A 25,137-nucleotide genomic window follows, 5' to 3' on the forward strand; every position below is an offset into this window, starting at 1 on the left:
AGAAGCCAGAGAGTTGCTGGGTGACTTCTGGGAGGTAACAACAAGGACACAGGCAAGGATGAGTACAGCTATTCAGTTGCTTGTATATTCTGCCTTCTATCTTTTCAAATCAGTTTTGTCCAGAATGATAAGAATGTAGAGAAATATGAGATGACCTTGAAAGGCTTTGCAAAAAATAATGACTAGATTTTTTAAAACATTTGTCTACCATTCTCTAGTTTGCAACTGGAATACCACTGTTTAAATTTCACTTGTTTTCACTTTTGGTCAGGTACAACTTGAAGGAATCATTTGTTAAGTAGTTACTATGTGATAGGAACTCTCACATGGATTGTCTTGCCATTTTGACTTAAATGCACTTTGATTATTTTTAAATCTATATGCAAAGACTCCATATTTTACATATTTCTAGTTTAATAAAGGAGTTAAATTATGTATCATATTTTACCATTGTCATGGTTCAGATATGAGGTGTCCCCTAAAACCTCCCCCAATGCAGGAATATTCAGTGATGAAATGATTGGATCTTGAAAGCTGTAACATAAGTAGTCCATTTTAGTTTGATGAACTGTGTGCTAATCCTAGGCCACTAGGGTGTGGTTGGAGGAGGTGGGCCACTGGAGGTGGGCCCTGAAAGGGTTCATCTTCTCTGTGACTCCCCATCTCCCTGCTTCCTGGCTGCCATGAGGTGAGCAGTTTTCCTTAGCTGCGCTCTTATGCCATGCTATTCTGTCTCACCTTGGACCCAGAGCATTGGAGCCAGTCATCTATGGACTGAGACTTCTGAAACCATGAGCCCCCAATCAACCTTTCTTCATCTGCATTGTTCTTGCCAGGTATTTTGGTCACAGCAACCCAAAGCTGACTAACACACCCATCTTTTAGGATCTGGTTTTTTGGTTTTGGTCATAAAGCTAAATAGAGCAGTAGAAAAGCATGCAGTCATACTTTGGGATTTGATCCTGAATTCCATCATAAACAGGCTCGGTGATTGACTGCAGACAAGCATCCTGACTTCTCTGAGGCTTTTCTACTGGAAAATGAAGATCTTGGGCTAGATGAGTGGTCTTCACTTTTGAAGGGTGACAAGGACCTTGCAGAATCCAATAAAAACTAGGAACCTTCTTCACTGAAAAAAAATCACATATATATATACTTACTTGACAAAGAGAACATTTAGTTTCCAGAAGACCACAGACTTCCCCTAAATGAAGAAATTGCTTAAGGCTCTTCCAACACCAACTCAAAATTGCTGGGCCCCATAAGGACCTGGCGACTCTTGCACTGTTTAGAGTGGTCCCCTGAGGAATGAGTTATTCGATGAGGGAGGTTTTGTTTTTCCTGGCATTTTTTGCTAACTGCTCTGTGCATTTAAGAGGGCTTGGGGGTGGGGGAAGGAGGGGCAAGCTCTGGAAAAATAAATAGGGAGTGAATGGCATCTGGAATGTGAACTGTTTTCCTTATCATTTTTTGCTATTGTCGCTCTTCAAAGGGAAGTAGATGGTATCCTTGCAAAATGAAGGTTGTGCGGAGGAATTACTTGTAAGGAATATATATGTAGTACTCCATTTTTTTGTTATTATGATGAAATATCTGCAGTTAGGTAACTTTGTAAAGAAAAGAGGTTTATTAGCTCACAATTTGGGAGGTTCGAGGGTTTGGCATTGGCATCAGCTCAGCTCTGGTAGATGGCACAACTATGGTGGGAGTGTGTGTGGAAGTAAGAGGTCCCCTTGCCAGATGGGAAGCCAGAGATGCAAGGATCAGGATCGGGTTTTTAAAAAGTCACCCCAGGAGAACTATATTCCCTTCTGAAGGTATGTCCTAAGGATCTCCCAGTAGGCCTTACCTCATTCCCTCACCTCCCAAATCACCACGCTGAGGATCAAGCTTCCAACACTGAAACCCCAGTGGACAAACCACATCCAAACCATAGCAGTACCCATAGAGCAATTTTTACAGTGATAGTTAAGCAGGAACTTAAACTTGTTCTATTTTAATGTGTGGGAACTAACAGGTGAAATATGAAAATGTATAATTCATAGAAACAGAAAATGGAATGGTGGTCACCAAGGGTTGGTGATGAGGGGATGGTGAGGGGAATTGGGATATGTTAATCAAAGGGTACATCATTTCAGTTTGTCAAGAGGAATAAGTTTGAGATTATTGTATAACATAGTGACTGTTTTTAGTAACATTGTATTGTGTACATTGTTGCAATTTGCTAAGAAAGTAACTTTCAAGTGTTTTCACTCCAGTTAATAATATACATGTGAGGTTAATTAACTGAAGTTACCTGTTCCACAGTATATACATATTTCACAGTGTCATATCCTATATCTCATGTATGTACAGTTTTTGTCAGTTAAAATTAAAAAAAATAAAGTTTGGGTCATTTTAAAAATGTCAGAAGTGTCTAGGTTGTAGAAATAATCTTTGTTCTTTACTACTCCCAGTGTTGACTCCGACCATCCTCTGACATGGTCAGAGTTCCGACCCTGTCTCTTACCCTTGGCCCAAAGTTGTAATCCAATCAGAATAGAAAATGTGTAGTTTATTTGGAAATCTTCATTCATTCATTCATTCATTCATTCTCTGCTTAGGTATTGAAAAATCTCCCAGGACTTTGGAAAGCTGAATGGACTAAACATGAAGAGTTTGAAAGCCAAGTTCAGGAAGAGTGATGTAAGTACGCTGTGACTCATGGTCTGGCTGCTCTGGCTCTGTTCCGTGGGGCTGCAGAGACAGCCCCCACTCCTGCCCTGATAAGGTGCTGGGTTAATAAACTACAGACACCAGAAGCACTTTGGGCCCCAGCTCAGGGTGGCTTCTATGAATGGCATGCTTAACGTTCCTTGTTCTTTGTGTGTATTGCTTTCAAAATTAACTTTAAAAAGTTGGCCTAGGTCTTATAGAGAAAGGAACAGTTGAACTAAACATCTTAAAGAACCAGGAAAAACCCTTAGCATTTCTAAAGTTGCCTAATTCCTGATTCACAATATCATTTTTAAAAGCAACTCTTCTGGGGGTGGTTAAGGAATTACATATTAGCATGTATCATCTTTGACCTTAAGTTGTTTAACTTTGTCAAGGCTTTTGTCTTAAAACAACAAAATGCATTGCTGCCCTTACCTTCCCTCCCCCTGAATTCCTGGGCTTCTCACTCATTTGTTATTCATCATAAAATATTTTAGATTGGAGGAACCAGTTGTGATGTCAGAATTATGGAACAAAGTCTCCCATAGGAGAAAATGGAGAAAAATAACACAACAGAAGGTTTATATGCAGTGACATTTCAACAAAAGGTTGCCTTATAAACCCCACTGAGGTTTCTGTCTTATGCTAACTGCATTCCAGATGCTTCCAGCAGGATTGTTGAATGGGAGGAATTCATGGAAGGGTATTAGAGGGAAGCCCAGATATATAACCCTTGAAATATGCATGCCCAGATATTATTTAAAATTAGGTAATTAAAGTGAACCTGGATTTTATTGCTTTGCCATGAATTCTATTTTGAAAGCTTGGCACAATTGCATTTTTTTCAATAAGTAGAGGCTGTTTTTTTTTTTTTTTTTTTTTTTTACAACTAGCATGTCACATGCATACCTACTTTTGGCTAAAGCTTATCTGTCAAGGCTGTGTTAGTGATATGGAACTTACTGCTCTGCTCTGATATGGCCCAGACCAGATAGGATGCTTTGGGGGTGATGGCAAAATATTGTCTCACTTAAAGAAAGAGCTAGATCAACTCTTAGGAAAAAGTTGATCTCATCTTCTCATTCTTAAGGTAAATTAACTAAAACTCAGGAAATGGGAAATGACTTGGCCAAAGCTGTGTAGCTAGCCATTGACCACAGGGAGAGCCTCAGTAGTCTGACTTCCTTAGATCTGATGATCTGAAACCTCCTTTGACTTGATAATCTGCTGGCCATAGGATACCAAGCCTGCATATCTACTTTGGCTTTCAATTAAGAAGGGAAAAGCAATTAAGTGGACAACATTGCCCAGTTCAGCAGGTATGAGTTTGTCCATTGTATGATCAGGTTAGTACGTGTCTTTTTCCATTGCAAAAAGAATTTGGGTAGCTTCCATTTATATAAGTGGAGATTATTTTAGCAAAGTTTTGTTGGATTACAGTTCCATGATATATGAACATGGGTAGAGGGAAATGATAGGCACATAAACTTTCAGTTTAAAAATTGTTCAAGCTTGTGGCATTAGGGAGGGTGTTGCTGGAATCTAGTTTTTAAATAAAAACTGAAATAGTTCCATGATTTAAAAAAAAAAAAATCATAGCAATAACACTAGTGAAAGCTTCTGGGATTTGGCAGCAGAGAAGGCCATGATTTTGGCAGTGAATGCTAAGAGAGGAAATGTTCGAAGAGCAACCCTGGGGGGAGGAGAGCAAAGGAAATTGGTCTAATGGAGCCAGACAAATCCACATGGCTTCTCAAATACATCCCAAATTGTTTCTCCAAGCTACACCACTGCATAGCTAAATGGACTAAATAAAAATAAAAATTAACAAGGAAAGGAAACCATTCCAAATCTCCATTTGTTAACCAGCCATATGATAATATCAATGATAAACAGCTACCCATGATGGAGTAGTTACTATAATATCAGGTGCCAGTCCAGGTTCTTCACATAAAATTAACTTATTCTTGCCGTAAGTTTTGTGTGGTAGGTTTTATTATTAAGCTCATTTTGCAGATGGAGACACTGAGGCCTGGGGAGGTGCACTCATTTGTCCCTGTTCTTAGAGCTCTAAGTTGTAGAACCAGTTTTTGTGCCAAGGTCTTTGGATCCCTTGGCCCATGTTTCCTGGGAAAATAAGTTAGGGATGGAGATTCTGTTTTATGAAACAGAACTATCTAGGTAGCAGCTAGAATTTGAATTTAAGTTTGCAGCCTTGGCAGAGTCTCATGTTCTTCTAACCTTGGGTTGCTCACCTGAAATTGGAGGAAATCCCAGCATCAGCCTCTCAAGGTGAACCATTAATTATTATTAATAATTCTTAATTATGGTGAATGTTAAATGCACTAATGGATGTGGAGCACACATCTCAGGACCTGGTGCTCAGGAGGTGCCTGGAAAATACTTATTCTTTTCTCCTGATGAAAACGCAAACAAGATTAAAAGGTTCATAGGATCCAGAGGGCAGAATAATCTGGTAAGAATTACTTTCTCTAAGGAGGGAAACTGAGGGTGAGGAGAGAATGAGTGAGGGAAGCTCACTTTGCTTTCTTTTCAGGCTGAGGTTTTAGTTTATGTACACACACATATAGATGTGTATTACTTGTTGCAAGAAAAACAAGTTTACAAATGATTACATTTAGTTAAATGAGCCAAACTCTATAATCTTCTTTACACGAAGCAAGTGGAGTGGTCTCTTTTAAGTCTCCAAAATCATGAGCCACCCAACTTTCCTGTTTGTCTTTGTGAGAGAAAGAAAGGGAAAGAAAAAGTTCTTTGTATTACTGGGGGTGGGCAGATCAGGTTCACGCTTACATAAAGAGATGACAGGTGACCCACTGCCATGATCATGTTTCAGCCAGTCTGTGTCTGGGAGGTCTGCAGCCAGATCAGTTTGTGGCCATTGAGAACAAAATCCTGCAGTGAAAAAAAATGGACAAGAGTGGCCTAAAGGAGCACTCTGTGGATGTCCTTCAGGTCACTGCTACTTCAGGATCATTGTCCAGGTAGATTTAATCAGAATGTCTTTCTGGAACACTTTGGCTCACATCCAGGGAAGGTTTATGTGAGTTAATAGGGGACTGAGCCTGATTCTATAGGCTGTGATTAGACAAGTCATTGTCTGTTTGTTTTGGTTCCTAAATATATTGGGGACCCCACAGATAAGTCACAGAATCTAAAAGACTTTAGGAGTTTCTGTGTTGGATGACATTTTAAAGTTTGCATTTATCACTGTGTTTTGAGAATCCTCACATTTGGGTTTCATACAAAGAGGGAAGTTCAAGGTATAGCTCTTATCTTTAAGGAGCTAGTAAACTTAGGAGAAGGAAAAACACATGCAGGACATAACTAAGCCAAAATACCAATAAAAGATAAATACTAAAGGGACCTTCAAGATGGTACAACTAGTTAGATTGTGAAGCCAGGTGATAAATGCTTTTGATTTTTAGGGGAGTGAATCTGTGTATGGAGAATTGGGGGGAATTTAGGTTTGCCAAGGCTGCAAACCAAAATTTATGGAGGTGGGGCTTTACCCAGGCCTCATGGATGGATAGGATGGAGAAGGATGGTCAGAAGAGGGGGAAAGGCTTAGCACAATGAGTAGACCCAGTGTCAGAAGTTGTTCTTGGCATTGCGAAATAGCAAGCCTTCAGGAGGTCAAGAGAGTTCTGTAGCATGGCTCTGAGTATTTCAATAAGAGAACTGTAAAGTTTTCTGTCTGGTTTTAAAACTGAATAGACTGACTTTTATGCTTATAAAGCAAACACGGAGTTCTAGTCATCATTATTCATATCTTTTATGACTGCCATTATTTTATATCTTTTATCTTTTAGTTTGAAAGTGGCTTCTTTACCTCTTTAAATATTTGCAGCAACTAGAATGTGGTTTCACATGGAAAAATGAACTGTCATCGTGAGAAGTGAGGCCAAAAAGGTTGGGATTTCCCTCTGCTATTAAAATGCTCAGGCTTCTGGAATTACTTTGCAAATGCCAATTTTTAGTGCCTTGAGTGAAATGGGTGGAGGCTGAAGGATAGGAAATGGAATTGAAAGATCTTTGTGACAAATCTTGGGAAATGCCACTCCAATGTGATGGAGTGCTTCACAGTTTACATTGTGGGTGTGTGTTTAATTTTTTGAAAGATTTGTTCCCAATTATGTTTTCCATTATAATAGGGAAGCAGCAGACATCCCATTTAAAAAAAAAAAAAAGCAGCCAGTTCAACATGACTGGCTCCACAAAGGATTAAATTGATGGTGTACCTTTACGTAGCAGCTGCTAACTATTGCAGCTTTGGCCAAGGGAATGCACACACCCTATGAATCTTGAGGAACCAGACACATCCTGCTCAGTCAAGGGTTTGAATTTGTTGCCTGTTGAGATAACAGCTCTCATGAAGGTTGACAACCCACATCTCTGCCAAGGTATTTTTTCAAGGGAGTTTTTTTAGTCATTTATAATATGTTTTTACACATGCCTGAGCTTCCCTCTCTCCCACACAAAAAATATGGGAGTATTTCAAATCCAAGTCTCTCTGTAGACAGAGGAACCTTAGCCAAATGCATTATGTTAGACGTAATATTAAAATCTATCAATGATGACCCCATTGGGTGGAGGCAGGAGACTCCAGTAAAGTTCTGGAGAGAGATTCAGTCAGGTTCAGGTCATGCAGCATATTTTCCAGGTCCTGTCAGCCCTTTTTAAATGGGGGATCTGAGTGCTGACTGATTTCACCTTGTATTAGCTGGCTGGCGCTGCCACAACACGGTATCACGAACTGGGTGGCCTAAGCAACAGAGATTTATTGTAATCTCATTTCTGAGGCTGGAGCTATGATCTGGGTGTTGGCAGGGAAGGTTCCTTGTGAGACTGTCAGGGAGAATCTCTCCCTGACCTTCTTCTGCATCCTGGTGGTTTGCTGGTGATCTTTGACTGGGAGACCCCAGTCTTTATTTTCACATGACATTCTCCCTGTGTGCATGTCTGAGTCCAAGTTCCCCCTTCTTATGAGGACAGCAGTCATGTTGGATTAGTGCCCACTCCAGTGACCTCCTTTTAACTTGAAAATGTTGGGTTTACTATTAAAAAAAAACTACTTTTAAGCAAAATAAGGTCACATACTGAGTGAGCTGTGTTAGGACTTGAGCAGATGAATTGAGGGTAGGAGACATCAACCTGTCTTCTACATCCACTTCCGTGCCTTTTCCATCCTAGAACAGTTTCTCCAAAGGCCCATCCTCCCCACGCTGAGCTCCGCTGAGCACCCACTCGTAGACCTTAGCTCCTTCGTTGTGAGGACTATTTTCAGCGTCTGAGAGAGTGAGGTGGAAGCATCACACTTTTTCAGTGGGTGCCTCTACCTAATACATAACATTGATAACAAGAATGAACATGTATCGATGGCTGACCTCCCACGATAGTAATAAAGAGAAGAGTTCTTATATATATGGATTGCTAAGTGGCAGGCACTGTGCCAAGCCCTTTGCATGCTTTTTATCATATACTGTGCACCAAACGCTATCCAGTAGAGACCACTATTGTGACAGTTTTTTACAGGGGAAGAAAAGTTCAAAGGAAGATGACTTAGTTGGCTAACGTCACATGTTTCGTAAATGGCAGAGACATTGGGACCTTGATATTTCTTGACACAAGAGCTTGCATTGTTAATTGCTATAGATGCCTGCTCACACAAGGAATGGGCATTCGTAAATTCTGAAATGTCAAACTTCAGAGAGTAAATTCTGCTCTATTTCCCTAAAATTAAGTAGGATATATATGATGATTTTTGTATTGCCCAGGCCTGTCTGTGGCAGCAAAGCTCACAGTGGCAGGGGAGGACATGGAACGATGTTGGGTTGTTTGTTTTCTAAGAGCCACATGCGTTTCAGTCTTCAGTTCTGAAGGGAAAAAGAGCAGGTGTTACTTCTACTGGAGCCAGTGACACCTCTGTGTCTAGATGGAGTCCAGTGTCTGGCTATGTGGGTTACAGATTCAATCCAGTTACCCCACCATACTTCTTGGTTAAGCATGATGCTGTTTCGGCTATAGACCATTATGAAACCCCAGATCCTGGCCCCTAAACTTAGGGAAATCTGATAGTGTACACAATGAGTCATCTGTGTCATTATCTCTTATCTCTATATTATGAATTAATTGCCTAGTCATTTTGAATGAAGGTTATTGTTGACCTACATGTATTTTATTTGAAAAATTCTTTATGTAACTTCTCCTTGTGAGTAAAATAGGAATTGCCTCTGAATCGTTTTGTGGGGATTTTTGATTTGAGTTTCTATCTAGAGATCTTTGCTGTGTAACAGTGGTTATTTTCACTTAAAGGTCTAAGAGCCCAGTATGTCTTAAAAAAATGATGTTAATGAGTAGCCTTGGATTTGCTTTTTCTTAAGTCCCTACCTCCTTTTATTTTATTTTATTGGTGCTGGGGACCCAATCCAGGGCTTTCATACATTGCTAGGCAAGTGCTTTACCACTGATGCTAGCCCTCTGCCTCCCCTTAATAAAAGAAAGTATGCTCTGATCAACTTGATTATTTAATTATTAGTTTCCATTGCCTAAATGGAAACGCTTTCACTTTTGGGGGAAATACTTCCTGAAAAGGACTTTGTTTTTCATTTTCTTCAGAGGCCAAATGGTCTGATGGGCTCTAGCTCTCTGCTTTTTCCTAGACTGCCCAGTAGCCTGGTTTGCTGAGAGATATGGAGGTTTATACTTTGAGAGAAGAACAAGAAAAAGTCTAAGGAACTACATGCTCTCCTTGGCTTTGTTTATTTTGAAGTATATTTCATAATGCTGAGGGTGTTTTTGGGGCAATTATCAGTCTTGGTCTATGTTTTCAGAGGTTTTTCTGTTTTGTTTTGTTTTTTTTGTTTTTATGAGAATCAGTGCAAACTCATGAATCTGTTTGGTTTTTGTTTTTTGTTTTTTTGTACCAGAGATTGAATCTCAAAGGCACTTAACCACTGAGCCTCATTCCCAGCCCCCTGTCCCCTTTTAGTTTTTGTTTTGAGACAGGGTCTTGCTAAGTTGCTGAGTCTGGCTTTGGACTTGTGATCCTCTTGCCTCAGCCTCCCGAGCTGGTGGGATTGCAGGTGTGCACCACCACGCCTGGCCATGTAGCTCTCCATTTTTTGAAGATTTTTTCATACCTGAGAAACTACCAGGTCTTTCTATGAGATCCCAATGGCTGCATTGATTAGTAACAAGATAAGCATTTATAACAAAATACCCAGAAATACAGTGATGTAAACAAGATAGAAGTTGCTTTCTTCTGAATGAAGAGTTTTAAGCAATGTAAGGGCCAGCAAGGTAGTTTTATTCTATAGGTTCCTCGAGGGATCCAAGTCCTATGATTGATGTCCTTCTGCTCCCTCTAGGGCTACACTGTGCCATGTAGAAGATACTTGCCACATGTGGGTCTTGAGCATCTGAAATGTGGCTAGTACAGATTGAGATGTGCTATAAGCATAAAATACACACCAGATTTCAAACACTTCATACCCTGCAACAAAAGAATATAAAATAGCTTATAATGTGATCTGCAAATTTACAATAATCATACATTAAAATGCTAATCCTGGACACACCACATTAATAAACCTAGTAAAATTCATTTCACTTCTTTTATTAATTTTTTAAAATGTTGTTACAAAAACTGAAATGATGTAAGTCTTGCATGATAATTCTGTTGGGCTAGGCTGCTCCTGTTGCATGGTCAAGATTCAAAGAGAAAGAGTAAAACACAAGCATTTTCCTTTTCAAAGGTTGTGCACCCAAGGGGCACAGATTATCACCCACATGCTTCTGCCTAGTTGCAAGGGAGGTGGGGGAACATATTTTCTAGCTGGCATCCTTGAAACCAACCAAACCTCCAAGGGCAACAGAGAATGGATACTGGAGAAAATTGACTCAGTCACAGGAAATAGCCACAGAGAATCATTTGAGACTTGAGTATTAAAGGTGCACCAAAAGCATGACTTCCTACTTTCACCCAAAAGTGGCTATTGGTTGCTACTTGTTCAATACCCATTGTTGTATTGGTGGAAACCTATTGCAGCATGCTGTTTTAGGTGAGGTTAAATGCTTTTTCCATGTTAGGAATGGAAACTGCTCCTGGGTGTTATCAGCTGGTGACATTAGGCAATCAGTCAGGCTTTTCCTTTTTAAGTCTAGTAATATACTGGGTGACCTGATCTGATAAGGGTTTAACAAGGGTCTGTTTCAAGTTACCACTTTACAGTTGTAATTTTGAGGTTGCTTTCACAGATAGGAACTATCGGCATCTGATCTTACACCTCCATTGAAAAGTTGGGGAGTGATGTCAGCGAGCAGCTCTACTTTACGGAGGTAGCTTTAGGCTGCACTGAGTCCTTGCTCTCAGTCACGATGTGATTTATGAAACTGTGAGATCTAAAGGTCCATAATTACATTGATTTCATCTGAACATGTAGATGGTTTGACTCTTGAATTGTGGAACTCCGAGTTTTAACTAAGCAGAACTTTAGAACTGTTCCAAAATAATATTAAAAATAGTGGAGTGACTACTTCCCAGATCTATACCTTTATTAATACAGATAGTCATGATGTCCTCTTCCTCTTATGGAATTTACTGCTATTTTTTTCCCCAGGTATAGCCCTATGTTTCTCTACATTTATGTGTGCAATGTTTTAGACATTTGAAACCAAATGCAAGACACTGTTTTTATCCCTCTTAAATTTTACTTTATGTTTGTTAAATTCGATTTTGTTAGCTAAACCTATTTCTATAGTTTTTTCATAATTTTAAATTCTAGTTCTCATCATAATCATGTTGCATCATCTACAAACTTAGTAGGATGCTTATTTAATTTTGATAGAAGTTGGGAATAAGTAACTACGTATATGTATGTGAGAAAATATGAGAAATACACATTTAAGTGCTTGTGTTTTATCTGAACTTATTGCCATACTTCCACATTGATGGTGCCTTCATTCTTTGGGATCTGATTATTCATACTGTTTGCAGCTCACCCTTTGTATGACTTCTCAGCTCTGTTTTCTATCTTGTTCTAGTTTTACCCTCTATACCATGTGATGTCAGGAAATACACAGTCTTCCTGATGTTCAGTTTTCTCATCTGTAATTCAGTAGCTTCCTTAAAGCATCATGAGGATGAGTATAAAATCTGGCCCACAGGAAGTCCTCAGTACATCACAGTAGCCAAGGCCTGTTGCAGTGCCTGGTGTTGGTCAGTCCTCTGTTTTGTGTGATGAATGAATGGTCTCAAAGAGTTTACTGTCCAGTTGAGATAATGTGGCCAATGTTCATTAAACAGTCGTAGCAGTGTAAGGCTCGCACCATTCAAATCAGCCCTGGTGTGTGGATAGTCATCAACAGAGTAGTTTAGGGAAAACTCATGGAAGAGGGGAGCTTGGGGTTGGGTGCTCTCTGCTGAGCAGGTGGCAATTACTAGAGGAAGCCAGTCTTGAGGAGGGGAACAGCAAAGAGGAAGGTGTATGGACAAGTAATAGGAAGTAAAGTTCCAAGGAGGGATGGACTTCTCTGCAGAGTGTTAAAAGCCCAGGGTGGGGTAGGGTGAGTAAAACTGAAGAATGAAGTTTTGAGATGATTGTATTTTGGCAGTAGAATTATTGGGGGTTTTGAGAGAATGTAATCCGAGAAAGGGGCCAGGCCTAGGTCCAAGGCTAGGGCGGTGGTTGCTCCAGGGAAGGAAGGGATGGGATTTGAGTGGGTGTGGGGTTGAAGAGCAGGGAGGGAGCCAGATCCCTGTTGATACACAAAGGAAGGTCTCTAAATTGTGTAGCCACACCCTGCAATGGCTGTGCCAGCCAAGGGTAAGCGCCCCTCATCTCCTGAGAGATCTGGCGTGGGCTTATTTTTGACTTGCATCTGACTCAGCAACATGATTAGGAAACCAAAAATGGTGAAAATCTATTTGATTAAGAGAATGTTTAGGGAATAGTTATTTGACACTAACATGCATTTTCCTGCCAGGCATTATCCTTGTAACATCAATTATTAATTAATTTGGTTACTCCTCCTTATTAGAGAAGAACTATTCTTTAGCCCCATTTTCCAGGTGAGAAAACTACAACATAGTAATTCATTATGCTGCTTTGCTAGTGCTACTGTAACAAAGTACCACAACTGAGCAGCTTCAACCATAGAAAATCATTATCTCATAGTGCTGGGGGAGAGGGCTTTGAAGACACTGGTGTCTGCCAGTTGGTTCTCCCTGTGAACCTCGAGGGAGAATCTGTTCCATCTCTCTCCTCTAGCTTCAGATAGTTTCCCTGTAGCCTTTGAGATTCCTTGGCTTATAGGAGTCTCAGCCCTCTCCCTGCCTGCATCTTCACATGGCGATTTCCTTTTTTATAAGGGACATCAGTCATACTGATTTATTGTTAACTAATTACATCTGCACTGACTCTATTCCTAACTAAGGTTGCATTTTGAGATACTGGGGGAAAGGACTTCAACAAGTATATATATATATATATATATATATATATATATATATATATATATATATATATATATATATTTTTTTTTTTTTTTTTTTTTTTTTTTTTTTTTTTTTGCGGGGCGGGGTGGAGGTGGCGCGAGTATACAATTCAGTCTTTAACACTCATGCACATCACTGAGGTCAAGCAGGAATTAGGATTTGTCCTTGGGGACTCAGGTTCCAGGTACCCCAAACACAGGCTTTTGACATTGGAGGGCTGGGGACAAGATGATGCCAACCAACCAAGTAAAGGCCTGGAACTGAATTTCAGATTTCTTATTCCACCTGCCAGTGGCAACTAAAAGATGCCAATCATGGGTAAACTTTGACCAAAACATGTTTCAGTGAAGCCTGCTAGCCAGGCCCAGAATTATCAGTCTAAAAGCTTTTGGTGCCAGAGATAAGAGTGGGGTGGAGTATACAGAAGTCAAAGTGGTTAGACCTGTTTTAGGGAGAGGTGGGACAAAGAGAGGCAGACTAACAATGCCATCTGGAACCTGAGACTTAGGAATGTGGTTTTTTAAATGTAGGTTGTTAAAATTTCAAGGGGTACAGTTTTCCCTGGGTGGTGGTTTGTGGCAATGGATCCAGGTCTTAGGGAATTATCTGCCTGGAGGATAGCTGGAAGGTGGGTTGTTTAGTAAGCCTTGGACTTACAAGTCAAGCAGTCAAGGGAGTCTGTTACTATAGATTCCTGCCTCTTTGAGTGTATTTGGAAAGCTACACCAGCCCTTCCCCCATGGTGAACTGAAGTGGACTGAGGTGGCAACTGGCATCTTGGGCATGGTAGTCGGTATGGGATTAATGTTTCTGTTCTGCCTGAAGCATCTAGTTCAGTTCTTGGCATTAGTCACTATATTGCATGAATGAATGATTATAAAATGAAAATACTGCCTCTTCATCAACACCTTATCCCTGTACCTCTTCTCTACTCAGGGCTTACCAGTCCACCAATATTGTGGACTGAAAGAACAGGTCATTGATATTTTTTTGGTGTTGCCACTAGGATGGTCTGAATATCCTCTTGGCCATGTTCAATTGTACTGTGACGTTACCAAGTGTCATTGAAGGGCTCGTTATTTACAGTCCAACTATGTACAGTCATCCCTTAGTATTCATGGGGGATTGGTTCTAGGACCACTGTGGATACCAAGATCTGTGAATGCTCAAGTCCCTCAGATAGAATGGCAGAGTATTTGCATATAGCATGTGTAATCCTGTTTTTTTTTTTATTTTTTTATTTTTGTTGTTGTGTGTGTGTATAATTCTGTTTCATACTTTAAATCACCTCTAGGTTATAGTACCTAATATTATGTCAATGCTAAGTAGTTGTTATACTGTGTTGTTTAGGAAATAATAGCAAGAAAAAGTGGCTGCATGTATTCTGTACAGACATATTTTTTTTTCAAATATTTTCAATATGTGATTGATTGAATCCATAGATGTGATGTACATGGACACAAAGGGCTGTTTGTACTTTTTTTTACACCCAAACTGACATTATTTGTATGTGCAGTTCATTAGCTCAAGTGGTTGGAGATTCAAGCTATAAACTTAGACTTTGTATAAGCAAATTAACTAGTCTATGTTCTCTGGGCAGAAAATTATCTAAATGTAGATCTGGTGTACTATCTGGCATTTGCGTCTCCTTGATACCAAGAGAGCTTGATTGTTATTAAAAACAATGTCATTGGTTTCCAGGAACAAAATGGTGCTTAAGGGTCTGGGTTTTGATGAGGCAGCTGCTTTGAACCTCATTTAAAGAATAATATAATATTATCATTAAAGTTTTTAGACATTTGTGAGTTATTTAGCCATAGTTTGTAAAAACAGATTCTGGGCAGATTCTAGCTGGGGAAGAAATTCTCCAGAATGGTCAGCTAAGTCTCAGATTTCTGTATCTTTGAGGCTTTGATACTTCAACCCTGTTCACACTAACATTTCTTTTTTTCTCCATAAACCTGTGTTTCATCAATGGCACCTTTGGTGTGGTCACTATTAAACAATTCTTGACATACTTGGGGAAAGCTCTGTTAAGGAAGTAATGTATGAGAGGGGAAGAGTTTATTGTCTTATGTTATTTATATTCATGAAAAATTGGGAGCAACCAGATATTAGAAGAGTAAGCAAATGTTACATATATAGAAAAGAATGTTATATGGTCATTAAAATCATTAAGATTAAAAATCATGCAGCAGCTGTGAACATGCATATGAAGTAAGTGGAGAAGAATTCAAATTACAAATTATATACTACATTATAACTCAGCAAATTAAAACAAAGGCATGTAGTATATATCAACTCCTCTTTTTAGAGGAAGAGTAAAGAAATAAGGATGGGCATAAATATTTGTATGTTCACCAGGCGGGTAACTTTTAAATATATATAAAATAGAAACCACTGGTGTATTTAAAGTGGGAAAAAAGGTTGAATATGTTTGGGGTACATAAATTACTCAGTCATTTAAAATATTGCAGAAATATATTAAAGAAAACTGCCTCATACATTGTTATTAAGTGGTCAAAACAAGTTCTAAACATATTTGTGATAGTTTAAAAGCTGCAATAGTTTTTTCTTCCTAGAAAAAATTCTGGAATATATGAACAGGGTTAAAAGGTCTCAAAGGGAAAATCCAATTTTTTTTTTTTTTTTTTTTTTTTTTGTACCAGGGGTTGAAACCTATTGTGCTCAATCACTGAGCCACATCCTCAACCCTTTTTATTTTTTATTTTGTGATTTTGAGACAGGTTCTCACTAAGTTGCTCAGAGCCTTACTAAGTTGCTGAGACTAGCAGCTTTGAAATTGTGATCCTCCTGCCTCAACCTCCTGAGCTGCTGAGATTACAGGCATGTACTACCATGCTTGGCACAAATCCAACTTTTGTGAAGTCTAAGTTTTATACAAAAATATATGGGAATTCTTTTTTTAAAAATTTTATTTATTTATTTTTATTTGAAGTAGCAGGAATAGGCAGGGCCTCATGTATGCTAGACAAGTACTCTACCACTGAGCTACATCCTCAGCTGTCCTTTAGAATAAAAAAGAAAAAGAAAAAACCTCTTGCCAGTTTTTTTGTAGCTATACACAAACATACAAACACCCCCTCCACACACATTATATAAGCGAATATTGCTAAGCTTTGGAAGGAACTCTGAAATTTAAGACTTATTACCTTCAAGGCTTCCTGAAAATCAGCCCTCTGAGCCTGGATATGCATTTCTAAGCTTTGAAGCTTAAGGAAGAGAAGGCTACCACTTTAGATATTTAGCACACTTCTTCAGATTCAAGCAATTACCTTCTGAGCACTTTTAGGCTGGCGGCATGTGTAAGCCTGGTAAATTGCACTAATGAAAAAGTTCTTTAAGAATTTATGGTGGTTCTTTTACATCAATTAAGTGTATCCATCTTTCTTCTAGTTCTCCAAGTAGATACCTAGACCATCAGCAACAGCAGCCCTGGGGAACTTGTTAGAAACGTACATTCTTAGACTCCACTCAGATCACCTAATCAGAAATTCTGGAAGTAGGGCTCACTGATCTGTGCTTCTTTTTTTTTTCTTTTCTTTTTTTTTTTTAATATTTATTAGTTGTAGATGAACATACAGTATCTTCGTTTATTTTTATGTGGTGCTGAGGATCAAACCCAGTGCCTCACACATTCAAGGCAAGCACTTTACCACTGAGCTACAGTCCCAGCCCCCACTGATCTGTGTTTCAACCAACCTCCACCTGAGGATTCTGATGCTAAGTGGAGTTTGAGGTTTGATTTGGCTCAATAGTTGCCGACCCTCAGGATTTATTACAATACCCATCAAGGAAGCTTTTAAAGTGACTGCTTAGTCAGCTCTACCCTAAGAGATTTCCTGTCCAATGAGAAGAATGTTGAGTCACCAGGGTTCATGAAGAATAGAGATTATGGCACTTTCAATGAGAGGTTTAAATGGATAGCTGTACAGATGAACACTTTCATCGGTGTGTACTTTGTCCTGGCTCTTTTCCCTAAGTTCCACCAGGAAATAAATAATAATTACTTACCTGAATGTCTGAGAATTGTTTTGTGCTCAGATCCATAAATGTTACCTAAGAGTTTAGGTGATTTTTAAGGCTCAAATTCTGTACACTCCACTAACTGTACCTAACTTCTCTGGATCTTTGTTTTCTTATAGGAAAATGGAGATTTTAGAAAAGTATCTCCCTCCTAGGGATTAACTAAGACAGAAATGCAAAATATGTTCTTCCTTTTCCTTTCGCAAGCACTTTCTAATTCCCAGTTAAAGACCCCTTTCAAATCCCAGTTTTTGTTTTATTTTTGCTTGTTTGTTTTATTTTGTGGTACTGGGGACTGAACCCAGGGCCTTGTGCATGGGAGGCAAGTACTCTACCACTGAGCTACATTCCAGCTCCTAAATCTATTTGTGGGTTTTTTTTTTTTTAAAAAACATTTCTTCTATTTTCATATTCCATAAACCAAATTCCATAAAGGATTTAGATAATGAAGAAGTTATTACACTTATCTCTCTGTGGGATGACTTAAGTTTTATTGCCTGACTTTTGCATCCCATGGGGAGTCAGAATGAGAAGTTATTCTTGGGACAAAGGATATGTTGGTTCTCTGCCGTCCACTCCTGCAATCATTAGCCACAGATGTCAGCTGAACACTGGCAATATGGCTAGAACTACTACCTAGGAACTGAGTTTTTACTTTTATTCACTGTAATAAATTTCAATTTAAAATGATACTCAGTTTAGCTTTGGGATAAGTTGGGTTTGTGAATTTATTTTTTCAATTGTAAATTTCATGAAGTCTAAATAGATGTCAAGTATTTCCAATAAATATGTAATGTCAGAATTGAGATGAACTAAAAGTATATGGTAAAAATTTAGTGTGAAAGTAAGAATGTCAAATATTCCACTAAAGGTTTCATGTCGATTTCTTGCTGAAACTATAATATTTGGGCTGTATATAAAATGTTATTAAAATTAATTTCACCATTATCTTTGTACTTTTTAAATTGGTTATCAGAAGACATAAACTTTGACGTACATTATATTTCTTTTGGGAATGCTGTGTTAGATCCTAAAAAGAAAACAAAAGAAAAAACTGAAAAAGCAAAACTCACTTGCACAAGACTGAAAATGAAATAATGTAGTTCACATAGTGACCTCCTTACATGGGCACCATCAGGAGTGTGGATTGAAGCTTCTCCCAGCCACCAGCCACTTGCATTTGCCTTTGAGGAACTGACTGATCCAGTTTTCTTTTTTCTTTTGGCTTATGCAGTCAGTCCCTGAATTTGAATAAGTGATTGCCTACCATTTGCCTTCTGGCCTCTGGAACCACTGGCTTAAAACCACTCATTTCAATATGGAACAACTCAGCAAATGCATTTTTTTAAAATGTTATGATTTTGGCCCTTATGGATTTTGTTTTCTTTTCTTTTGTGTTTTTCTTTTTCTCTTTCTTTTTTTCTATTTATCTATCTATTTATTTATTTATTTCTGTTGGGTACTCTAGCATAGGAATACAATTGTACTGCTTCAGTGTTTTCTCTATCCATACAAGGGTGTTGTCATTCTGGGAACTCAGATTTTTAACGTATTCCTTATTTTTATAATGCCTCCTAATATACTTTTTAAAAGGGATTTGGCCTTCCCATAATCAGTTTTCCTGAAAGTTTTAAATCACCTACTTTAACAGCCCTGGCTTTATAGGAACCCTGGAATGTGAATATCTTTCTGTTACTAAAATTTCTTTGTTGAACTGAGCATAATGAAGATTCTTTGTGAGGTAAATATAAATATATCATTTAAAGATTGTTTTCTGCTTTTATATGTTGATTTCTCCTATTTGGAGGGCTCTTACACAATGTATGTAAGGGCCTAAGGGCCCTCAGGCCTTCAGGCTGAGCAATGGATTTGAAGCTGATATTTAGACACTTAATTTGACTCTGTATGTCTGCTATACTGGGGATTGAACCCAGGGTCTTGCTCATGCTAGGCACAAGTGGTTTATCATGGAGCTACAACCCCAGCCATTTTTATTTTATTTTGAGAAAGATCTCACTAAATTTCCCAGGCTGATCACAATCTTGCAATCTTCCTGCCCCAGCCTTCCAAGTAGCTGGGATTATAGGGATTACAGGTATGTTCTACTTCTACGTTGATATTTTAAAGATGATACCCAAGCCATGGAGTTCTGAATTTGTGGAAGGATATTTTCATTTTGGGACTTATTGTATTGGTATTGGGCCTACTGTATTATTGATTATACATTATCATGGAATATATATGCACACATATACCCACATGTATTTGTTTATTCATGTTTTTATATACACATACATGTTTATATAGACACATGATTACATATATTCATACATGTATATATATGTTTATATATGTAAACAATTATGTGTGCCTGTTTATACATGTACATATATACTTATATACACATTTATTTGTGTATATGTCATATATAAACATATGTACACATATAAACATATGTACCAATGTGTTTATATACACTTGTATGTTTATGTATGTACATATACATGTATATGTATATATATATATTTTTTTCCTGATCTGTATAGTTTATTATTTTTTTTACTGGTTCTTATTATTCTAGTAGTGTTTTTTTCCCCCTTTTTGAAATACCGGATTTTCTAATCCATCTAATGTGATCAGAAATAATGCATGTGACCCTTCTACATATGCTACATGTGATTCTTTGACATTGAACTTTGTACTGTGTATTGCATTTCTGAGAAATATCCTTGTTCCACTCCAGAAAAGTTTTTCATCTTTCTTAACAAGAGTTAGGAACTCAGCCAAGCTCTTTTTTTTTTTTTTTTTTTTTTTTTTTTTTTTTTTTTTTGGTGAGCATTAAACTCAGGGGTGCTTTATACTGAACTACATTGTTTTTTAGTTTTTATTTTATTCTGAGACAGAATCTCACTAAGTTGCTGAGGCTGGATTTGAACTTCTGATCCTTCTTTCTGAGCCTCCCAAGTTACTGGGGTTACATGCATGTGCCACTGTGCCTGGCCCCATCTCAAGCATAGAGATGATAAATATGTAAAACGTGGGGTCAGAAAGCCAGAGAACTTGGCTCAACATTTTTTTGTTAACTTCCAGATTCCATCAGGACTTGGTACTTGGTGTTTCAACTAAATAGTGAGTTCCATTTACTGACCTTAGCTAATTACTTGTATATGACTCCTACAAATCAGTTTGCCTCCTTGAGTTTACACATGGGCAAAATCAGATGTTCTCCAAAGTCTCATTAAACTTTAAAATTGTGTATTTCCTGTTCACATCTCTTTCCAACCCCTCAGCTTTCATCCATCTTTGCTTTCACTCATAACTGCTTGTGTAATAGAGTATGAAAGCAGTATGCTGTTTTTCCTGGAGTTGTGCAAAGTTTCACAGGCATCTGGGGAAAAAAAATACAGCTCTTAATTGAAGTGTGTTTAAGTCTCTCCTAGTACCTAGTCAAATGTATCTTCTTCTTCTAATTTGTGACTTTTTAAAATAATAACTACCAATTAAGAACAAGTAGGGAGGAAAGCATCTGATCTTACTGTAGTGATGATGGTCATAACTTTCCTTTGAAATAAGAAGGGTCTTTTTGTTTTGTTTTTGCGCATATCCTTAAGCACAGAGCAGAGCTGTAGACAGGAAATCCCCAAGTCTCTGACATTTTTTCCAAGGTTTTTTGTTGTTTTGCTTGCAGTGCTGGGGGTCTAACCCAGGGCTTCTCATGTGCTAGACAAGTGCTCTACCACTAGGTCATGCCCCAGCCCCCTCTAATGGGAAATAAAAACTTAAAATAAAAAAGTCAAAAGAAGAAAGATTGTATATGCATGGGGAAGACAAAAGAGAGAAGGAGAATGAGGAGAGAAGGAAGAAAAGGGGTTTTGTATCTTTATGTATCTGTTGAATTTATGAGTTTGTTTTGTTTCTAAACTGGAGTAAGGAAAAGTTGCCCTGTCAAGAAATTAGTGTAAAAGCTGAGAAGCTCTGAATTTTATGCACCTATAAGTGAAGATATAGTGTAATATACTCTCTGGAACCACATTTGAAGTAATGGAACTGTGCAGTGTGAAGAAACATCTGTGTTTTTAAGTAGTTTGTAGAGATGGTTAAGAGCTGTTAAGCAGTTGCTACATCATTAACCTACCCTTTCCACTAAAACAGAATGGTGGATGGTGGTGGGGGGTGGGGGGAGAAGGTTTTTATCTTAAATTTATGTAGAGAATATTTCATAGGTTGTAGATATCTTTGGAATAGATTACTGGATATTTTGCCAAGTTATGACAAATGTCAGTATTCTTTTTTAAATTTTGATAAATTTTATTTTCTATTAGAACTATTGGTTGGGACATTGAACGTAAAAGACTTAATATGCTACAGATAAAATTAGATGCCTAACAGCATCTATCTGGAGCCATTTAGTTAAAACATTGCTAGTCCAACAATGATAGAACATTTATTCATTCAGAAATCCAGTTTCTAGATCCACCTTTTAAAGTCCATGGCTGCCTACTATCAATTTTACACAGTCTTGGTTTTCCTAGATTTCTGAGTTTGGGTGGATTCGTTAGCCTTTTGTTGCTATGACCAAAATACCTGATGCAAATAACCTAAAGGAGCAAGGATTTATAGTTTCAGAGATTTCAGTCCTTGATTGGTTGGCTGCAAGATGGGAACATCACAGCAGAAGAGCAGGGTGAAGGAAAACTGCTCCCCTCTTGGCAGCCAGAAGCACAACTGGTGGTGGGGTTAGAGAAAGGGACCTAGAACAGGACATAGTCCCCAGAGCACACCCTCAATGATTTTCTCCTTCAACTAGTTCCTACTTGCTTCCTACAGTTTCCACCATTCTCTAATAATGCTATCAGATTATTTATATGTCCACTGATGAGGTCAGAGCCCTCATGACCCAATCACTTTCCCCCAAGCCATACCTGTGAACACTGTTCCACTGGGGATCAAGCCTTCAACATGTGATCTATTGAGGGACATTCCAGTTCTAAACCATAATAGGGTGTTTTTTTTTTTTTTTTTTTTTTTTTTTGAGGGGGGGGGCACTCTGTTGATGTTTGAAAAAACTTGATCCACATAATCTCAGGCATTTGTTTTTTAAAATTTTTTTAGCCTTCTCTGCATAATAATGTCACCTGGGGACCTTTAAAAAGTTATTTCTGTTCCTCACTTTCTTCCCATACAAGTGAATAAAAAAACTTCTGGAGAAGAATCCACACTGGGTCTTTTTAGGTCTCCTCAGGACAGTATCCTGAGCAGAGAGCATTTAGAACCACAGATCTAGAATGAGAAGCAATCAGATAGGAGGGATGCAGAACTATAAATCTTCTTGATCTCAGAGGCATTACAGTGAATTTTCTGTCTCTGTCTCCATCAATGACAAGAGGGAAAACCTTGTTTTCAAACATTGTAGAGTAAGTAAGTGTGACTTCAGACCTGATTTCAAGGTTGTTTGGTTTTTGTAGTTCTTTTGCTGTACATTCAGACTTGGTGCATGCAAATAGTCTTAGTCCAAGGACATCACATTTGACATTGGTGAGGAAATACATCCTCTACTTTTCTCACTAACCAATTAAATTTATTTGCTAGGGCTGCCATAACAAAGTCCCACAAACTTGGTGACTCAGAATAACTGAAATGCATTGCATCACATTCTAGAGGTTAGAAGTCTGAAATCCAGGGGTAAGCTGAGCCATTCTCCTTCTTAAACATGTATAGAGTGGATCCTTTCTTGCTTCCTCCTAGTTTTTGGTAGTTTTCTGGCAATCTTATAGGTACATCATTTCAATCTTCTATATTCCCATGCTCAACTTCCCTCTGCATCTGTCTTTGTCCAAATTTCCTTTTATTGTTAGAACATTAGTCATATTGAGGTTCTCTGAATACCTCATTTAAACTTGATTATCTCCGAAAAGACCCTATTTCCAAAAAAGGTCACATTCAACATATTGTTTATGGGGGATATACCATGAATACATGCAAAAGAATCTCTCTTTGATATATTTCATTCCTTTTATTCATTATATTCTAGGAATCTAGTTCCCTGCTGTGAAAGAAACTTCAAACAAAATGTAAATAGTAACCATTTTCTCTGTAGAAAGGTCATACCAGAGTTAAGCTGTTTGTGGTATAATTGAAGCTTTCTCCCCCTCCTCCCTCACATTTTCCTGCCACATTTTCTTGGTATTCACCTCTGATAGATAACAAATGTGACCAAAATCTTCTTTCAGTCCTAGAATTCATTCATTTCAAGTCTGTCCTTGGGTGCCCCCTGATTCTGTAAGGATGACCCTGCACAAGTAACAAACATAGTCCTAGCTACATTTGTTGGGAGGAAATAAGTAGTGCAATGGATAGGAAAACACTGAGTACAAATTAGTAACAGTTGACTTTTCAGTGTTACAAAGTATATTATAACCTTTAATCTGTAGCTCTGAGCCTCAAAGAGAAACCCATCCACCCACAAGATAAATTGGACTGTCAACCAACTTCATTATTGGGGAGCTCTCCCTAATGCCGGGCATGGTGTTCAGCCCGAGAGGTGTGACACACACAGAGCTCTGGCTCTTGCTCAAAGTTCACATCCAGTCCATAAAGTAAGATTGAAAACCAAAGAGAAAAGTCACCCTAAAGGTTGACATAAAGAAAGGGAATGCTTTGGTCTAACTTCCAGGCATTTGTTCATGTGACAAAGAGAGCTTGCTGCTTCAAGGGCTTGGTTTCCTCATTCATAATTACTTTTGTAATCCCTTTATAGCAAGGCTCACTTGTCTCTTCCTGCGGGGCAGACTGTGTCAGATCTTGCCTATCCTGTGGAAAGAGATCAAGCAAGTCAATAAAAAGGATGAGAGAAGAACTTTTGTGCCTCTTGCTGTTTAAAGGTGGACTGGACTGCCTCCTGGCCCCAATGCTCAGCAGTTTGTTGAGAGGACTGTCCAATCAGTGCAAGATTAAGTTTACATTTTAGTGTTTCCCAAATTTGCTGAATAAGGATCACCTAAGATGCTTGTTAAGAATAGGAATCCTGGACTGGGGCTGTAGCTCAGTGATAAAATGTCTACCTAACCTGTGTGAGGCACTGGGTTCAATCCTCAGCATCACACATACAAAAATAATAATAATAATAATAATAATAATAATAATAATAATAATAATAAATAAAGACACTGTGTGTTCATCTACAACTAAAAAAAAAAAAAAGTAGGAATTCCAAGGTCTGGGCAGACCCTGGGAATCCACATTCACTGAGGATCTCTGCTCTTGCTCTTTTATGGCCCCATGCAGGTGATTCTTACCATTGAACTTGAGAAATAGTAGACTAAATGACTTTGGATCAGCACTCTAAGATAGCATTCTTTTGCATGGGTTCCCACATGCACATGTCCTGGGTGGACTTGCTAGACAAATGCTCTATCACTAAGCTACAGTTTCAGATGATATGATTCTAACATCTGCTTTCTTTCTAGTGGCAGAGATGGATTATAGACTCCTCAGTGACACCACTTTTTACTTGACATGCAATGTACTCAGCTAAAAGAGCTCATCCCAGGCTTCTTTGAGCTATTGTTGACTGTGTGAGACCAGGTCCTGGTCAATAAGAGGCGATGGAGGTGTGCTGTGTACATTGTTTGCACCCCTCCAAAAGTCATATGTTGAAACCTAATCCCCAAGTGATGGTATTTGGAGATAGGGCCTTGGTAGGTGATTAGGTCATGAGGATGGAACCCTTATGCATGGGATAAGTGACTTTATAAAAGGAACCAGAGAGCCCCATCCTTTCTGCAATGTGAGGACACTGTGAGAAGATAGCCATCTGTGAAACCAGGAAGCAAGCTTTCATTAGAGACTAAATCTGATGATGCCTCCATCTCAGA

At 38.5% G+C, this 25,137-nt stretch overlaps 1 protein-coding gene across 2 annotated transcripts in view; it reads left to right on the top strand.

Moving 5' to 3' along the window:
- The window catches only part of Rai14 (retinoic acid induced 14), a 134,293-nt gene that overhangs the window by 21,117 nt on the left and 88,039 nt on the right, over positions 1-25,137 (top strand). For both annotated transcript variants that reach the window (XM_076857361.2, XM_076857362.2), the window contains exon 2: positions 2,604-2,685. In XM_076857361.2, coding sequence (XP_076713476.1) covers positions 2,650-2,685 — 36 coding nt within the window. In that variant the 5' untranslated portion in view covers positions 2,604-2,649. The remainder of the gene's footprint in view (positions 1-2,603; positions 2,686-25,137) is intronic.

This window comes from Callospermophilus lateralis, chromosome 5 (genome assembly GCF_048772815.1).
Source record: "Callospermophilus lateralis isolate mCalLat2 chromosome 5, mCalLat2.hap1, whole genome shotgun sequence".
Taxonomy (NCBI): domain Eukaryota; kingdom Metazoa; phylum Chordata; class Mammalia; order Rodentia; family Sciuridae; genus Callospermophilus; species Callospermophilus lateralis.